The sequence below is a fragment of the Tenrec ecaudatus genome, unplaced genomic scaffold (genome assembly GCF_050624435.1).
Source record: "Tenrec ecaudatus isolate mTenEca1 unplaced genomic scaffold, mTenEca1.hap1 Scaffold_131, whole genome shotgun sequence".
In the NCBI taxonomy this organism is placed as follows: domain Eukaryota; kingdom Metazoa; phylum Chordata; class Mammalia; order Afrosoricida; family Tenrecidae; genus Tenrec; species Tenrec ecaudatus.
This window is the reverse complement of record NW_027457881.1, coordinates 589431-602087: the sequence shown is the minus strand read 5'-3', so window position 1 is coordinate 602087 and position 12657 is coordinate 589431. Positions and strand designations below refer to the sequence as shown.

The following is a 12657-nucleotide window of genomic DNA, read 5'->3' as shown; positions in this document are numbered from 1 at the left end:
CCTGCGCTTTTTCCTTCTAAATTGTGTTTATGGTTTTGTGGTTCTTGAGAAGACACACAGCAAACCATATACTGTTGGGTTTCTACATGTATGACAGTTTCTACATGTATGAGAGCCTCTACATGTAGAGAAACTGATGACATGCTTCCAGCTGTGGGAGCATTAGCACCCTTCTTTTCTGAGTTGTTCCTTCCTTAGTAATACACACCCACTCCCCTCGAACTTTTCTACTTAATCTTTGTAGTTACTGTTCGCAATGTGATTCCATATAGGTCGTTCTCAAAAGAGCATCATGCTCAAGTTCATGAAGCTCACTACAAGGAGATTTTAAGATGGTGCTCGGGGATACTTTGGTTTCAGTCTTTAAAATTATCTCAGGGCAATGGTTCCAGAGCTTTATCCCTCTTCTTGGCTCCAGAAAGACTAGACTCTAGGAGAGTTTGAAATTCTGCTTGGTTTTTGTTTTGTTTTATTGAGTTGTAGGACAGGATTCTTCTATAAAATCCATGACCAAATTGTGCAGTAATGAGAGGGGGGCACCAGCCCAGTTTCTGGCCTCAAAGGGAGGCAGTTGTTTAGAGAGGTAATTAGCCAGACCCTTCATATCCGCCTACGTCCAGTTCTTTCTCTCCCTCTGTTTCTCTGGGTCAATAGAGCTACATTATCGTGCCTTGGATGACTGCTTGCAAGCTTTAAAGAGTCCAGAGGGTATTCAGTGAAGCAGGAAGTAAATCAGTAGCTCTGCACACTTTACCAGGCAAAACGAACAACAACAACTACTGGGATGTTCCATGAAACCATGTCCCTAAACCTCCAAACTAAGGAACCAAATATCAGTTTTGATTGAATATAAGCAGGGTCAGCAGCTACTCTTATTTAACTTGTTATTGTAAACATACTTCTTGTACAACGTTTGCCAATTCTACTTTTACAGCTATATAAATCATTGACAGCAATTACAATAATTGGGTGTGCAACGTACCCGTAATCAATTATATTGTTTTATTCAATCCTTCCCCCCTCCTTCCTGCCTCTGGTAGCCACTAGTAAACTTTGGTGTTTATATATTTGCCTTTTCTTTCTTGTAAGTGAAGTCATACAGTATTTATCCTGTAATTGGCTTATTTTGCTCAGCTTAGTTCCTCAAGTTCCACGCATACGTAGCATGTATTAAGACTTCTCCTAAAGGCTGAGTAGTATTCCTGTATGAGGGGGTACAAAAAGTACATCACAGGAAAAAGCTCCTCTGGGCAGACCTTTCGTAGTAGGCTTTTCCCCCTGCTAGGACAGCATCTACTTGTTCTGAGTTAGTGCACCCAGTAGCATCTCTTGGGAAGCTTCTCTCTGATCACAGTGAATTTTTTTCATAAAGCTGTTTTGCTCTAATCTCGTTTTCTTTCCTTTTTTTGTGTGATGGCTGGTTTAAGAGAACAGTGTGTGGCTGTGAAATTTGTTTCCTCCTTGGGGAAAAATGCGGCAGACACTGTTGTGATGTTGCACACAGCTTATACGGAGAGCACTATGGGAAAAACTCGTGTACAAGTGGTTTGCTCGTTTCAAAAAAGGTGAAATGTTGACTGATGACAAACCTTGTTCTGCATGTCCATCAACTTCTGAAAGAGACAAAAATGCCAAATTGTGGGGCATTTGGTGTTCGTTTCACCAGCTCACACTGTTGACTAAGCTTTCTATTTAGAGGTTCTGAAAAGATTGCATAACAGTGTGCAACAAAAAAGGCCTGATTTGTGGCAGATGGGGGATGGGTTTTGCCACCACGATAATGTACCTGCTCATGCAGCCATCTCAGTGCACCAGTTTTTAGCTAAAAGAGCATGCCTCTCTCGCCCCATGCACCTGGCTCACCTGACCTCACTCTGAGCGACTTCTTTTCATTTCCACGAATGAAAAGGGGCATGAAAGGCCAGCAATTTGATGATGTAGAAGAAATGAAGAAAAAACTAAGGAAGTGCTGTCAGCCACCCAAATAGGAGTTTGAAAAGGGTTTCCAAGGAAGGAATGGCAGATTTGTCAAATGTATTAAGTATAATGGAAAGTACTTTGAAAGTGATAGGTGTCTTGTCAAAAAATTAAGTACACAGCTTTGGAAAATTTTTGTTTCTTTATGGGGGTTCTATATATATATGCATGCATTTATATGTGTATATGTACATACACAGCACGTTCTTGATATAAATCTATGTGTGTGTGTGTGTGTGTACATACATAACAGAGCTCATACAGCTGTAGAAGTAGGTAAGGACAGTGTGGCTTTAAGTCAGCCAGTCAGATTTTAAACTGGAAGCTTTTCCTGACTTGAGTAGCTTCAGCTTCTATACCACAGGCTGTAGAAGTAGATGAATCTCGGGTCAGCAAATCAGGCTGTGACAGGAGAGAGAAACGAAGTCAAGGTTGGCAGGTCAGATAGCAGGTTGCTGATTGCTCTATGGATCGGCAGCCATTATGGCAGGCCGCTGGTTCAAGTACAAAGAATAAGAGACAGACAAGTCAGATACAGGACTCAGACGCAAAAAAGCCAGCAAGTGTCTCCTCAACCTCCGCTTAAATATGAATTAGGCCCCACTCTGAGTAAACTTCCTCTCAGGTGTATTGGTGCTGTTACCTGAGTAAAAGGATTGTACTCCACCTTAATCTGATTAGCTGATCACAGCAGATCCCATTATGGGATACATTGTGTTATACAACATCATAGGGATTACTAGGCCTCAGTTACCAACCCCCTGAGAATTCTGATCTGGTCAAGGTGATACAAAACCTAACTATGACAGTTAGTTCTCTATTTTTGGTTGTTTTCTTTGTCACTAGCTAGAGTTTTGTTATTCTTAATGATTGTTTCAAAGAAACAACTTCTGATTTTATTGGTTCTATTATCTTTCTGTTTTTAATTTTATTTCTGGGTGATCTTTACTATTTCCCTTTTTCTGGTACATTAAGGCTTCTTTTTGGTCTCCTCTTTCTAGTTTCTAGAATTATCAAGTTAGGCTGTTAATTGGAGATCCCTTCACCCTCTCCTTCCTGTTTATTGCTGTAAGTTTCCCTCTGCACACTGTCTTCTCTGAATATTGTATGTTGTGCTTTCATTTTCATCAGATTTTTAAAATGTGGGATTTCTCTTTTGATATTTACCGTGACCCACTATTAGTTTCATAGTATGTTAATTAATTTCCATATTTTCAGGGTTTTTTTCTGTTACTGATTTCTGGTTTCACTCACTTGTGATCAGAGAAAATACTTCATATGATTTCAATTTTTAAAAATTTATCAAGACTTGCTTGGATTTGACTCAATGGCAATGGGGTAGAACAAGATCTCTCAATTTTATCTTAGTCAGTAAAATTGCTGGCATTACCCTTAATGAAGACTCTCTTTAGGATACCTGGTCATTCATTCTCCAGGAGACCTTTTGTTTCTCATCAACCTTTCCTCTTCCACTTCCAGAATTATATTTTTCCTTTCTCCTGAGGCCTGTTTTTGAGCCCATCATTTGCATATTTACTCAGTTTATGAGTGGTGTCATTGACTACTTCATTTCCGTGCAGTTTGTTATTTCTAGCTTCCAGCTACTGGATCTAATAGTTTACACACCCAGATCTGTGCCTAAATTGTGAGTAATATCCACAACAGTATCCCCAACATTCCACTCATGAGGAGGAGTCCAGGGTCCCAGCACGAGCTCCCAGATACAGTCTACCTGGTTCCCAGGGTTGGACCAATCCTCACCACTGGGATCCTGTTTGGCCTCACTTTTCATCGTTTTTCCACCTGCTATTTGCCAAGGGTTCTGCCTCCCTCCCTCGTTCTTGCTGCGTCCTCTTCTGTGGTGGGAAAGCAATAAAAGGCTGGATCATCTTCACGTGCTGGTGATCTGGTGCTTCACAGCAGATCTCCCAGAATGACCACAGTGTTCTCCTTGCATCTCCATTATTGCCCAACACGTTCACTTCCATGTGTTGCTACATAATACCCAGGCTTTCTTAATCATGCCGTGTTTTTATTTTTAAACTTCCTTGCCCCTTTATCTGACCATTCTCTGTTGCTGTTGATGCTTGTTTAGTTCGGTTTACATAAAAGCTCCAGCGGGTCAGTTTTGCTTTGTGTTATGTATGTGTTTTGGTGGTTCCTAAGGCTTAATAAACCAATACTAGGGAGTATCTTACAACATATAAAGAAAGATTAGCATTGAGGGTCTCAGAAACAGACCAAAACTCAACTTCAGAAAAGCTCCCTGCTTGAGCAAATCTCCCAGAATTTGGTGAATTCTTCTGTACTTGCTGAGGATTATTTGAAAACCAGCACATTGTTAGGCTCTCTCTTTTCTGGTGCTTTTGCGTAGTCAATAAAACACAAATAAGCATCTCTCTGCCATTTTATAGTTTCATCCACCATCTATCTCATGTCAGCAAGAATTCTCTTTGTATCATATCTGCTTCTGAATCCAGCTTGAATTTCTGGCAGCTCACCGTTGATGTCCTGTTGTAACCATTTTTGAAATATTTTCATCAAAATTTTACCGGCATGTGTTATCAGTGAAAATTTTATCATTTCCATTCTGTTGCATCACTTCATTTTTCTTTGGAATGGCCAGAAGTATGGATTTCTTCCAGTGGGTTGACCGGGCAGCTGTCTTCCAGATTTCTTGGTGAGTGAGTGTTTCCTGTATTTTGTCAGTTCCCAGAGCCTGGTGTTTCTCTAGTGCCTTTAATGCAGCTTGGGCTTCTTCCTTCAGTACTATTGGTTCTTGGTCCGATGTCACCTCTGGAAATGGTTGAATGTCAACCTATTCTTTTGATACCATAACTCTGTGTATTCTTTCCATCTTTATTTAAATGATTTTATTGGGGGCTCATACAACTCTTATCACAATCCATACATAAATCTATTGTTTCAAGCACATTTTTATGTTTGTTTCCTTCATCAATCTCAAAACATGTTCTTTGTACTTGAGCCTATGGTATCTGCTCCACATGTTTTCCCTCCCTCCCGCCACACCCTCCCTCATGAACACTTGATAATTTAGCACTGTCCAACATCTATCTGCCTTCACTGACTTTTCTCTTGTCCATCCTGCAGGGAGGGGTGTTATATGTAGATTCTTGTTACTGGTTCCCCCTTTTTACCCCATCTTCCTTCTACCCTCCTGGTTTTGCCACTCTCATCACTGGTCCTAAAGGGATTCCCTGTGTTTCCAGTTCCTGTCTGTATCAGTGTATATCCTGTGGGTCTAGCTGGATTTGTAAGGTAGAATTGGAATCATGATAGTGGGGGTGGGGGTCGGGGAGAGGAAGCATTTAAGAACTAGAGGAAAGTTGTATGTTTCATCGTTGACTGGCTCTTCTCCTCCCTGTGACCCTTCTGTAAGGCGTTCCCAATCTGTACTCCGCCTCATTCACAATGATTTGATTTTTTTGTTCTTTGATACCTTAAACCTGATCACACAGGCTGCTGTGCTTTTTCCATGTGGGCTTTGTTGTTTCTGAGCTAGAGGGCCACTTGTATACCTTCAAGACTTTATGACTTCAGATGCTATATCTTTTGATAGTCGAGCACTATCAGCTTTCTTCACCACATTTGCTTATGCACACATTTTTCTTCAGTGATCATGTCAGGAAGGTGAGCATCATGGAATGCCAATTTAACAGAACAAAATGTTCTTGCATTGAGGGAGTACTTGAGTGGAAGCCCAATGTCCATTTGCTAACTTAATACTAAACCTATAATATGTGCACATAGATCTATTTTCCCATTGTCATATATAAATATATTTACATATGTCCATGCCTGTATTTAGACCTCTGTAAGTGCCCTTTGCCTCCTGGACACCCCCTTACTGAAGGGTTGTGGAAAGTAGATGAGCCAGTCTGGGTTCAGGGTAGCAACGATGAAACATATAACTTTCCTCTAGTTCTTAATGCTTCCTTCCCACAATATCATAATCCCAATCCCACCTTACAAAGCTGCCTAGACCAGAGGATGTACATTGGTACAGATAGAAACTGGAAACACAGGGAATCCAGGGTAGATGACCCCTTCAGGACCAATGGTGAGAGTGGCGATGCCTGGAGGGTAGAAGGAATGTGGGGTGGAAAGGGGGAACCGACTACAAGAATCTACAAATAGCCTCCTCCCTTGGGGATGGACAGCAGAGAAGTGGGCAGGGGGAGATGTCAGACAGTGTAACATATGACATAATAATTTATGAATTATGAAGGATTCATGAGGGATGGGAAGGAGGCAGGAGGGGCACAAAAGGAGGAGCCAATATTAAGGACTGAAGTAGAAGGCAAATTTTTTGAGAATGATGATGGCAACAAATGTACATATGTGCTTGACACAATGGATGGATGTATAGATTGTGATAAGAATTGTATGAGCTCCCAGTAAAATGATTAAAAAAAAAGATTAAGTGACTGGTCACTACACATACACTGGGAATAGGATAAAATTTTCAATAACATTCATTCATAAAGCCAGGACTATACCTTCCAGATTAACATATGTGACAAAAAAGCAAAGAGAGAATACAAACAGTAACTATATGATAGTCCTGGGACACCATTCACAGGGTATTCCCAAAGCAAGAGATCCAGACTGAAATCCAACAAACTCAAATTCCAGAGTATTAAGATAGCAGTCATCTGCATCTTTGGACACTAGAGCACTTTGCCCTAAGTCCAAGGGAGTATGTTTTAAAGCACTTTCTTAAACCTGTTTCAGGCGAATCTAAGGTAAATCCCACTGATTTGGAAAGCCACTAAGGAGCTAATAAGGTCTAGTGGGCTTTATCTTATCAGCTCCTTAGTGACTTTCCAAATCGGATCCTTCTGGTGTGGCCCATGGAGGATGTTGTGAGCCTGGAAAGAACAGAGTCTAAAATCCTAGATGACTACAGCATCCAGTCTGGATCACCAAGGACTGGATAGAAACCAGGTCAAAAGTGTCCAGTTAGGAATGTAATACCAGGCGTATTCTCTCCTTGGGTTCTATAAGTACCGTTAAGCATGTTTCCCCCCAGATGGCATCTTGCTCTACCCAGTTTACCCATCAACGAAAGTGTAATTGCCTTTTCCAAGACAGACCCGTCTCCCCCTCATGTCTTGACTTGAGTTTCCAGGATGGTTTGCTAATCACTCTCGTAGGAGTATCTGTTGAATTTGGGTGACCGTAGGACAATGTTGTATGGCAGCAACTGATTGGTCGTCTCCCTCCTTCCTCCCTTCCCATCTTGAGAAATTGATCCCAGTGGAGGGGACGTGTCTTCCGTTGAAGTGGTTTGTAAGATGCAGTTGTAAAGAGGGCAATATATAGTGCACGGGTACTATACTGGCTCACTACCTTGTTTGGGAGGCCAGATTTCATGACAAAAAGATGATTACATGACCCAAGAGCAGAATTCTGCCTTTATCTTGGTGTTTATCCTTATAGTAGTGTGCCAGTCCTTTTGTGATTGACTAACTTTACGAAGCATAATCATTTCCAGGCCCATCTATGTAATGGGGTGTTTCATGGTTTCATCACTGTTTTTCAGGGGCACATAATTTCCATGTGTACCAGAGTTTCTTCCTCCATTCTTTTACTGATGGGCATTTGGGCTCTTTCCAGCCTCTTGCTATTGTGAACAGTGCTACGGTGAATGTAGGAGAACACGTGTCTGGGGTCTGTCTCTTACTTCTTTGGGGTATATGACAAGCAGAGGTGTTGCTGGGTCTAATGCTACTTGCTTCAGGTAGTCGCATAGCGTTCCCCACTGGTTGTAAATGTTTACAAGACTACCAGCCATGTATGAGTTTCAAATGCTCCATGCCCTCTCTAGCATTTGTCATTCTCTGTTGTGTGTTTCAATTGCTATTGTGAGGAGTGTACGGTAATAACTCATTGTTGTTTTGATTTGCATTTCCTGGGTGGCTAGGAAATGGTGAGCATATCTTCATGTATGTGTTAGTCATTCACAAGCCAGCTTTGGTGAATGTCTATTTTATGTCCTTTGCCCACCTTTCAATTGGACTAATTTTTTTCTTAGAAAAATTCCATAGATTTTGGTAACAAGTCTCTCGTTAGTTGTGTCATTGTTACCCCACCACCCCAATCTGTGAGTTCTCATTTTACTATTTTGATGAAATTTTTTGAGGTGCATAAGTGTTTTATTTTAGTAGGTCCCAGGCATCTGTGTTGTCTTTTGCTCTGTGTGCTTCCTTTATTAGATTTGCTAGTCCATGTATGCCCTGCAATAGACCCCTTAAGTTTCTAATTGATGATCCTGATAGCTCTGGGGTTTACATTTAGGTCTGTAATCCAGTTTAAGTTTGTTTTTGTACATGGAGTGAGGTATGGGTCCTGTTTCATTCTTCTGCAGATGGAGATCCAAGTTTTCACCCACTTTCCTGTTGCCCATCCTCCAGGGAGGAGGTTATATGTAGATCACTGAGGGGTCTACGGGGCCATCCCCAATCAAAGCCAAACTGACAACCCCGCCTCCATTTCCCCTAGAAGTATGCGCTACAGAGGACAACACTTAGCCTACAGGTTGGGGAGAGGGGCTGGCCCGCCATGCCCACATGGAAGTGTAAACCCAAAGGAAAAAGGGAGTGAGGGTTTAGACTGGATACTGGCACACCAAGTCCTGAGGAGGACGGCCCTGCATGCTGCTGCTAAGGCACAGAGAGGACTGTAGGGCTGACAACAGCTTGAGACATGGTGTCCCCTCACTGGGACATATTGTGAATGAGGACAATACTCGGGACACCCAGCAGGGAGTGAGTCGGGCCTGACCATCCCCACAATGGGATGAACCAGGAAGGAAACAGAACAGATCAGCAATGGGAGCATTGCCAAGCCACGAAGCCCTTGAAGTGTCCCCACAATAGATTTCAGGCTAGGAGGGGCAGTTCTCAGAACCCCTCTAGACTGGTGAGGAGATAATCATAAAGGTCAGCAGACAGATTTGGAATTTTGTATGTGTTTTCAGGGGGGTTTTCTAGGTTTCCCCCCTTTTTTTGTTTTCCCTTTTTATTCAGTCTTTTGTTTTCTTTTTGCTTTGTCTCTTTTATTGCTTTGCCTACCAATATAAGATAGGTTTGGGAAGAAAGCCCAAGGAGAAAGTAAAGGGACCGGCATTTCTGGAGGCACTTGGGAGAGGAGACAGTGGGAGAAAGGAGTGGTGAGCAAACGATGCCATAGACAGGAAACAACTAGGGAATTAAAAGGAACAACAAGGAGGACATAGAGATCCTGGAGGTGGTGGTAGAGCAACGGCAATCTAGCTGAGAGAAGAAGGGCATGCATGATGTTGGGAAAGGAGGAAGGTAAAAAGAAAACAGGAACGATCTAGGAAGCAAATCTAAGGATACAGGAATAAACATAGGTGTGCACTTATGAAAATATATTAATAAAAATCGAGGTATTGGCCTATGTACATATATTTACATAGCGATAAATTAAGGAAGTGGATGGACTTTGGGCCTCTGCTTAAGCCCTCCCTCAACACAAGAACACTTTGTTCTAACAACCCAGCATTCAGTGATGCTCACCCTCCCAGCATAATAGCTGAAGGCAAAATGAATGCATAAGCAAATGAGGTAAAGAAAGCTGATGATGCCCAGCTATAAAAAGATAAAACATCTGGGTTCTTAAAAAACTGATGGTAAACTTGCAGCCATCTAGCAAAGAAGCAACAAATCCCATATGAAAGGGCCCTAGCCTGTAAGATCATGAGGTGTTGACAGAATCAGGTAGGCACCAGAAGACTGCAAACAAACAAAAACCCCCATATTGTTTAGGATAAAGGGGTTGGAGCAGAGCCCCAAAACCCATCTGTAGACGGGAGGACATACCCTCACAGAAGGGTCACAACAAAAGGATGAGGCAACCAGAGCACAGTATAACACTAATGAAATGTACAACATACCTCTGTATCTTGAAGGCTTCCTCACCCCCCTCTATCATGATCCCAGTTCTGCCAATCAGTTGTGCGTAGGCAAGAGCATGTATACAGGTACAGATAAAGGATCATGACACACAGAATCAAGGTCAGACCAACCCCTCAGGAACAGAAACCGAAGGGTACCAGGAGGGTAGATGGAAGGTAGGGGTAGAAAGGGGAAACCGATCACAATGATTGCTGTATAATACTGCTCCCCAGGGGGGTAAACAACATAAATGTGGTGAAGGGACACAGCACTCAGTATAAGATAGGAAATCAAGGGGTCACGAGAGTGGGAGTGTAGGAAAAGAGAAGAATTGAACCAAGAGTTCAAAAAGAAAGTAACTGTTTAGAAAATGATGGCAACAAATGATAGTGGTATAAATGAGCTTGATACAATTGATGTCATGGACTGTTAGAAGAGCTGTGAGGTAGTTAGTTTGCTGTGACAAGCTGGCCGATAAACACATGTGGGGCGAATTGAAAGGGAGAGGGATAAGTGGTTCAGGGATCCACGCCTTTCTAATGCTGGGGTGCCTTGCTTTATGATGGTCAGATCCGGATGCAGCTCCCTTAGCCAGTTCCCTGCTTCAGCTCCCAAGAATAATTTCCTGAAAGACATCCCTGAGGAGAAGCCACATGGACCTAGTAGACACGATGCCGGTGCAGAGATGCTTACACATTCACTGAATCGGCTTTCCTCCTCCAGTCAACATCATGGTGTCTGGTTTGTGAGATGGAGGAGGACTTTGTGGTTTGATACTGGATAAAGGGGTTGAGGGATTAATTTTGGACTTGTGGGTTTTGGCAGGACAGGTTTGGGATTTTTGCTTGATGCACACTATATATAAACTATATAAAGCACTTTATATAAACTATATAAAACTCTCCCTTAGACATGAGTTTCACTGTAGTTCTTTCCCTAAAGTACCCTGACTAACACATTGTGGTACCTTAGCAGTGGTGTACTGGAGAAACTAGCCATAAGATGGAGAGTAGATGTTTGTCTGACCTCTCCCTCATGGTAGTTTTCCTTCTCTGTCTAGCCAGTGGTCAGACAAAGCCACCCTTTATTCAATAGATTACTGGGGAAACTATGGGAAGTATGAGAGCAGAAAGTTTGTAAGCCCACTTGCTTTGAGCCAACAAAATTTGATCTTTACATGGGCTTAGGAAACACCTTAGAAGACAGCTATGCAGAGAATTGATTTATATGCGAAACAGTGCTTTCCTGTACTCAGGAACCACAAGTCTTTGCCAACACTAAAAAAATCTGGGAGTACAAAGAAAATACCTCCCAGGGAATGGGTGTAAAAGGGAGCTTATGAGCAGGCTGACGGTTTGCAAGGTGACCACGTGAATCTACTTGCTCAGTAGAAGTTGGAGAAATGTAGTAATAAAAACACTAATTGAGTTTGGCCTCTGACACTTGTGTATTTGGTTTACAGGAGAAATGGAGAATATGAGAGTGAATCAACAAAAATTCATGATCTAGCATGAGTAACCCAAGCTTCTTGAATATTGGAGAGAGCTCATGGTCTACAAGCAAGGTGATCGGTGGACACCGTAGAGCTGAGGAAGGCATGGGTTGACCAGAACCCCAACAGATGGAGGATTTTCGAGGCTGTGAACTGGTGTGGATCATGGCTGACTTTATGAATGGCTTGTTCGGTTTTGACTTTGTTGATGGACGCAAAATTCAATAGGGTCCTATTGGAATGAAGATTTATTCAGGTCGAAAATGATTTTTTCCTCTGAGAAAAGGTTTGATCTAAGAGGGCCGTAGATTAAGCAAACAGCGAAAATATGAGGTACAAGTGCACGGAGTAGATGGCTTAAAAACATTCCAGAGGGAGGAACATAATCAGAGGCTTATAGAATTAAGTTATTGGTGTCACGTAATTTCAATTCTGAATGGGTGCCAGGATGGCAAGTTTGGATATAGTTCGTGGATTGTGCCAACCTGGGCGATACACACGTGCGGTTAAATGAAGGGCGGAGGGATCAATGGCTCCTTGAGCATTGCCATTCTAGTTGGGTCTCTTCATTTCTGAATGTGGGAGCAGGGTGCAGCTGCCTCAGCTTCTTACCTGCTTTAGCTGTCAAGGCTCCTTTCCGGCAAGACGTCCCTGAGCCGAAGACACATGGACCTACCCAGAGGAAGCCCGGGCTGTTGGAGTAGCCGTGCAGAGATATGCTGACATATCCAATGCCCACGCTGCTCTGCTTACACATTCAATGCCTCAGCTCTCCTCCCTCAGCCAGCAACATGTCGTCTGTTTTGAAAGATGGAGGAGGACATTGCAATTGGTGTTGGACATGTGGGTTAATGGGTTATTGTCGGACTTGTGGGTTTGGACCACACTGCTTTCGGATGTCTGCTTGATGAACACTTAACCTTGATATATGAGTCTCACTTAGACATGAGTTTCTGTGCCCCTGTTTCTCTACGAGAGCCAGAGTCACAAATAGGATACCTAGCAGTGGGGCAATGGAAAAACTCATCTTAAGATGGAGAGTAGCTATTTCTTTGACCTTGCCCTCATGGTAATTCTTCTTCCTTGTCTATGTAGAGGTCAAAGCTACCCTTTACTCAGTTGTTTTCTGGGGAAAATATGGGAAGTGGGAAAAATGAAAGTTTGTAAGCCCACATGCTTAGAGCCACCAAAATTGGGTGATCTTTAGCTGGGTTAAGCTACCTCTGGGAAGACTGCTGTACAGTG

General features: G+C 42.5%; 1 protein-coding gene across 2 annotated transcripts in view; it reads left to right on the top strand.

The window, feature by feature from the left end:
- LOC142436063 (thyrotropin-releasing hormone-degrading ectoenzyme-like) overlaps positions 1-12657 on the top strand; it is a 342102-nt gene that overhangs the window by 196612 nt on the left and 132833 nt on the right. Inside the window, exon 10 of one of the 2 annotated variants that reach the window (XM_075539992.1) lies at positions 11383-11922. The exons of the other annotated variant lie outside the window; for it this stretch is intronic. Coding sequence (XP_075396107.1) covers positions 11383-11434 — 52 coding nt within the window. The 3' untranslated portion in view covers positions 11435-11922. Of the gene's footprint in view, positions 1-11382; positions 11923-12657 lie in introns of those variants that run through there. 2 annotated transcript variants of the gene reach the window in all.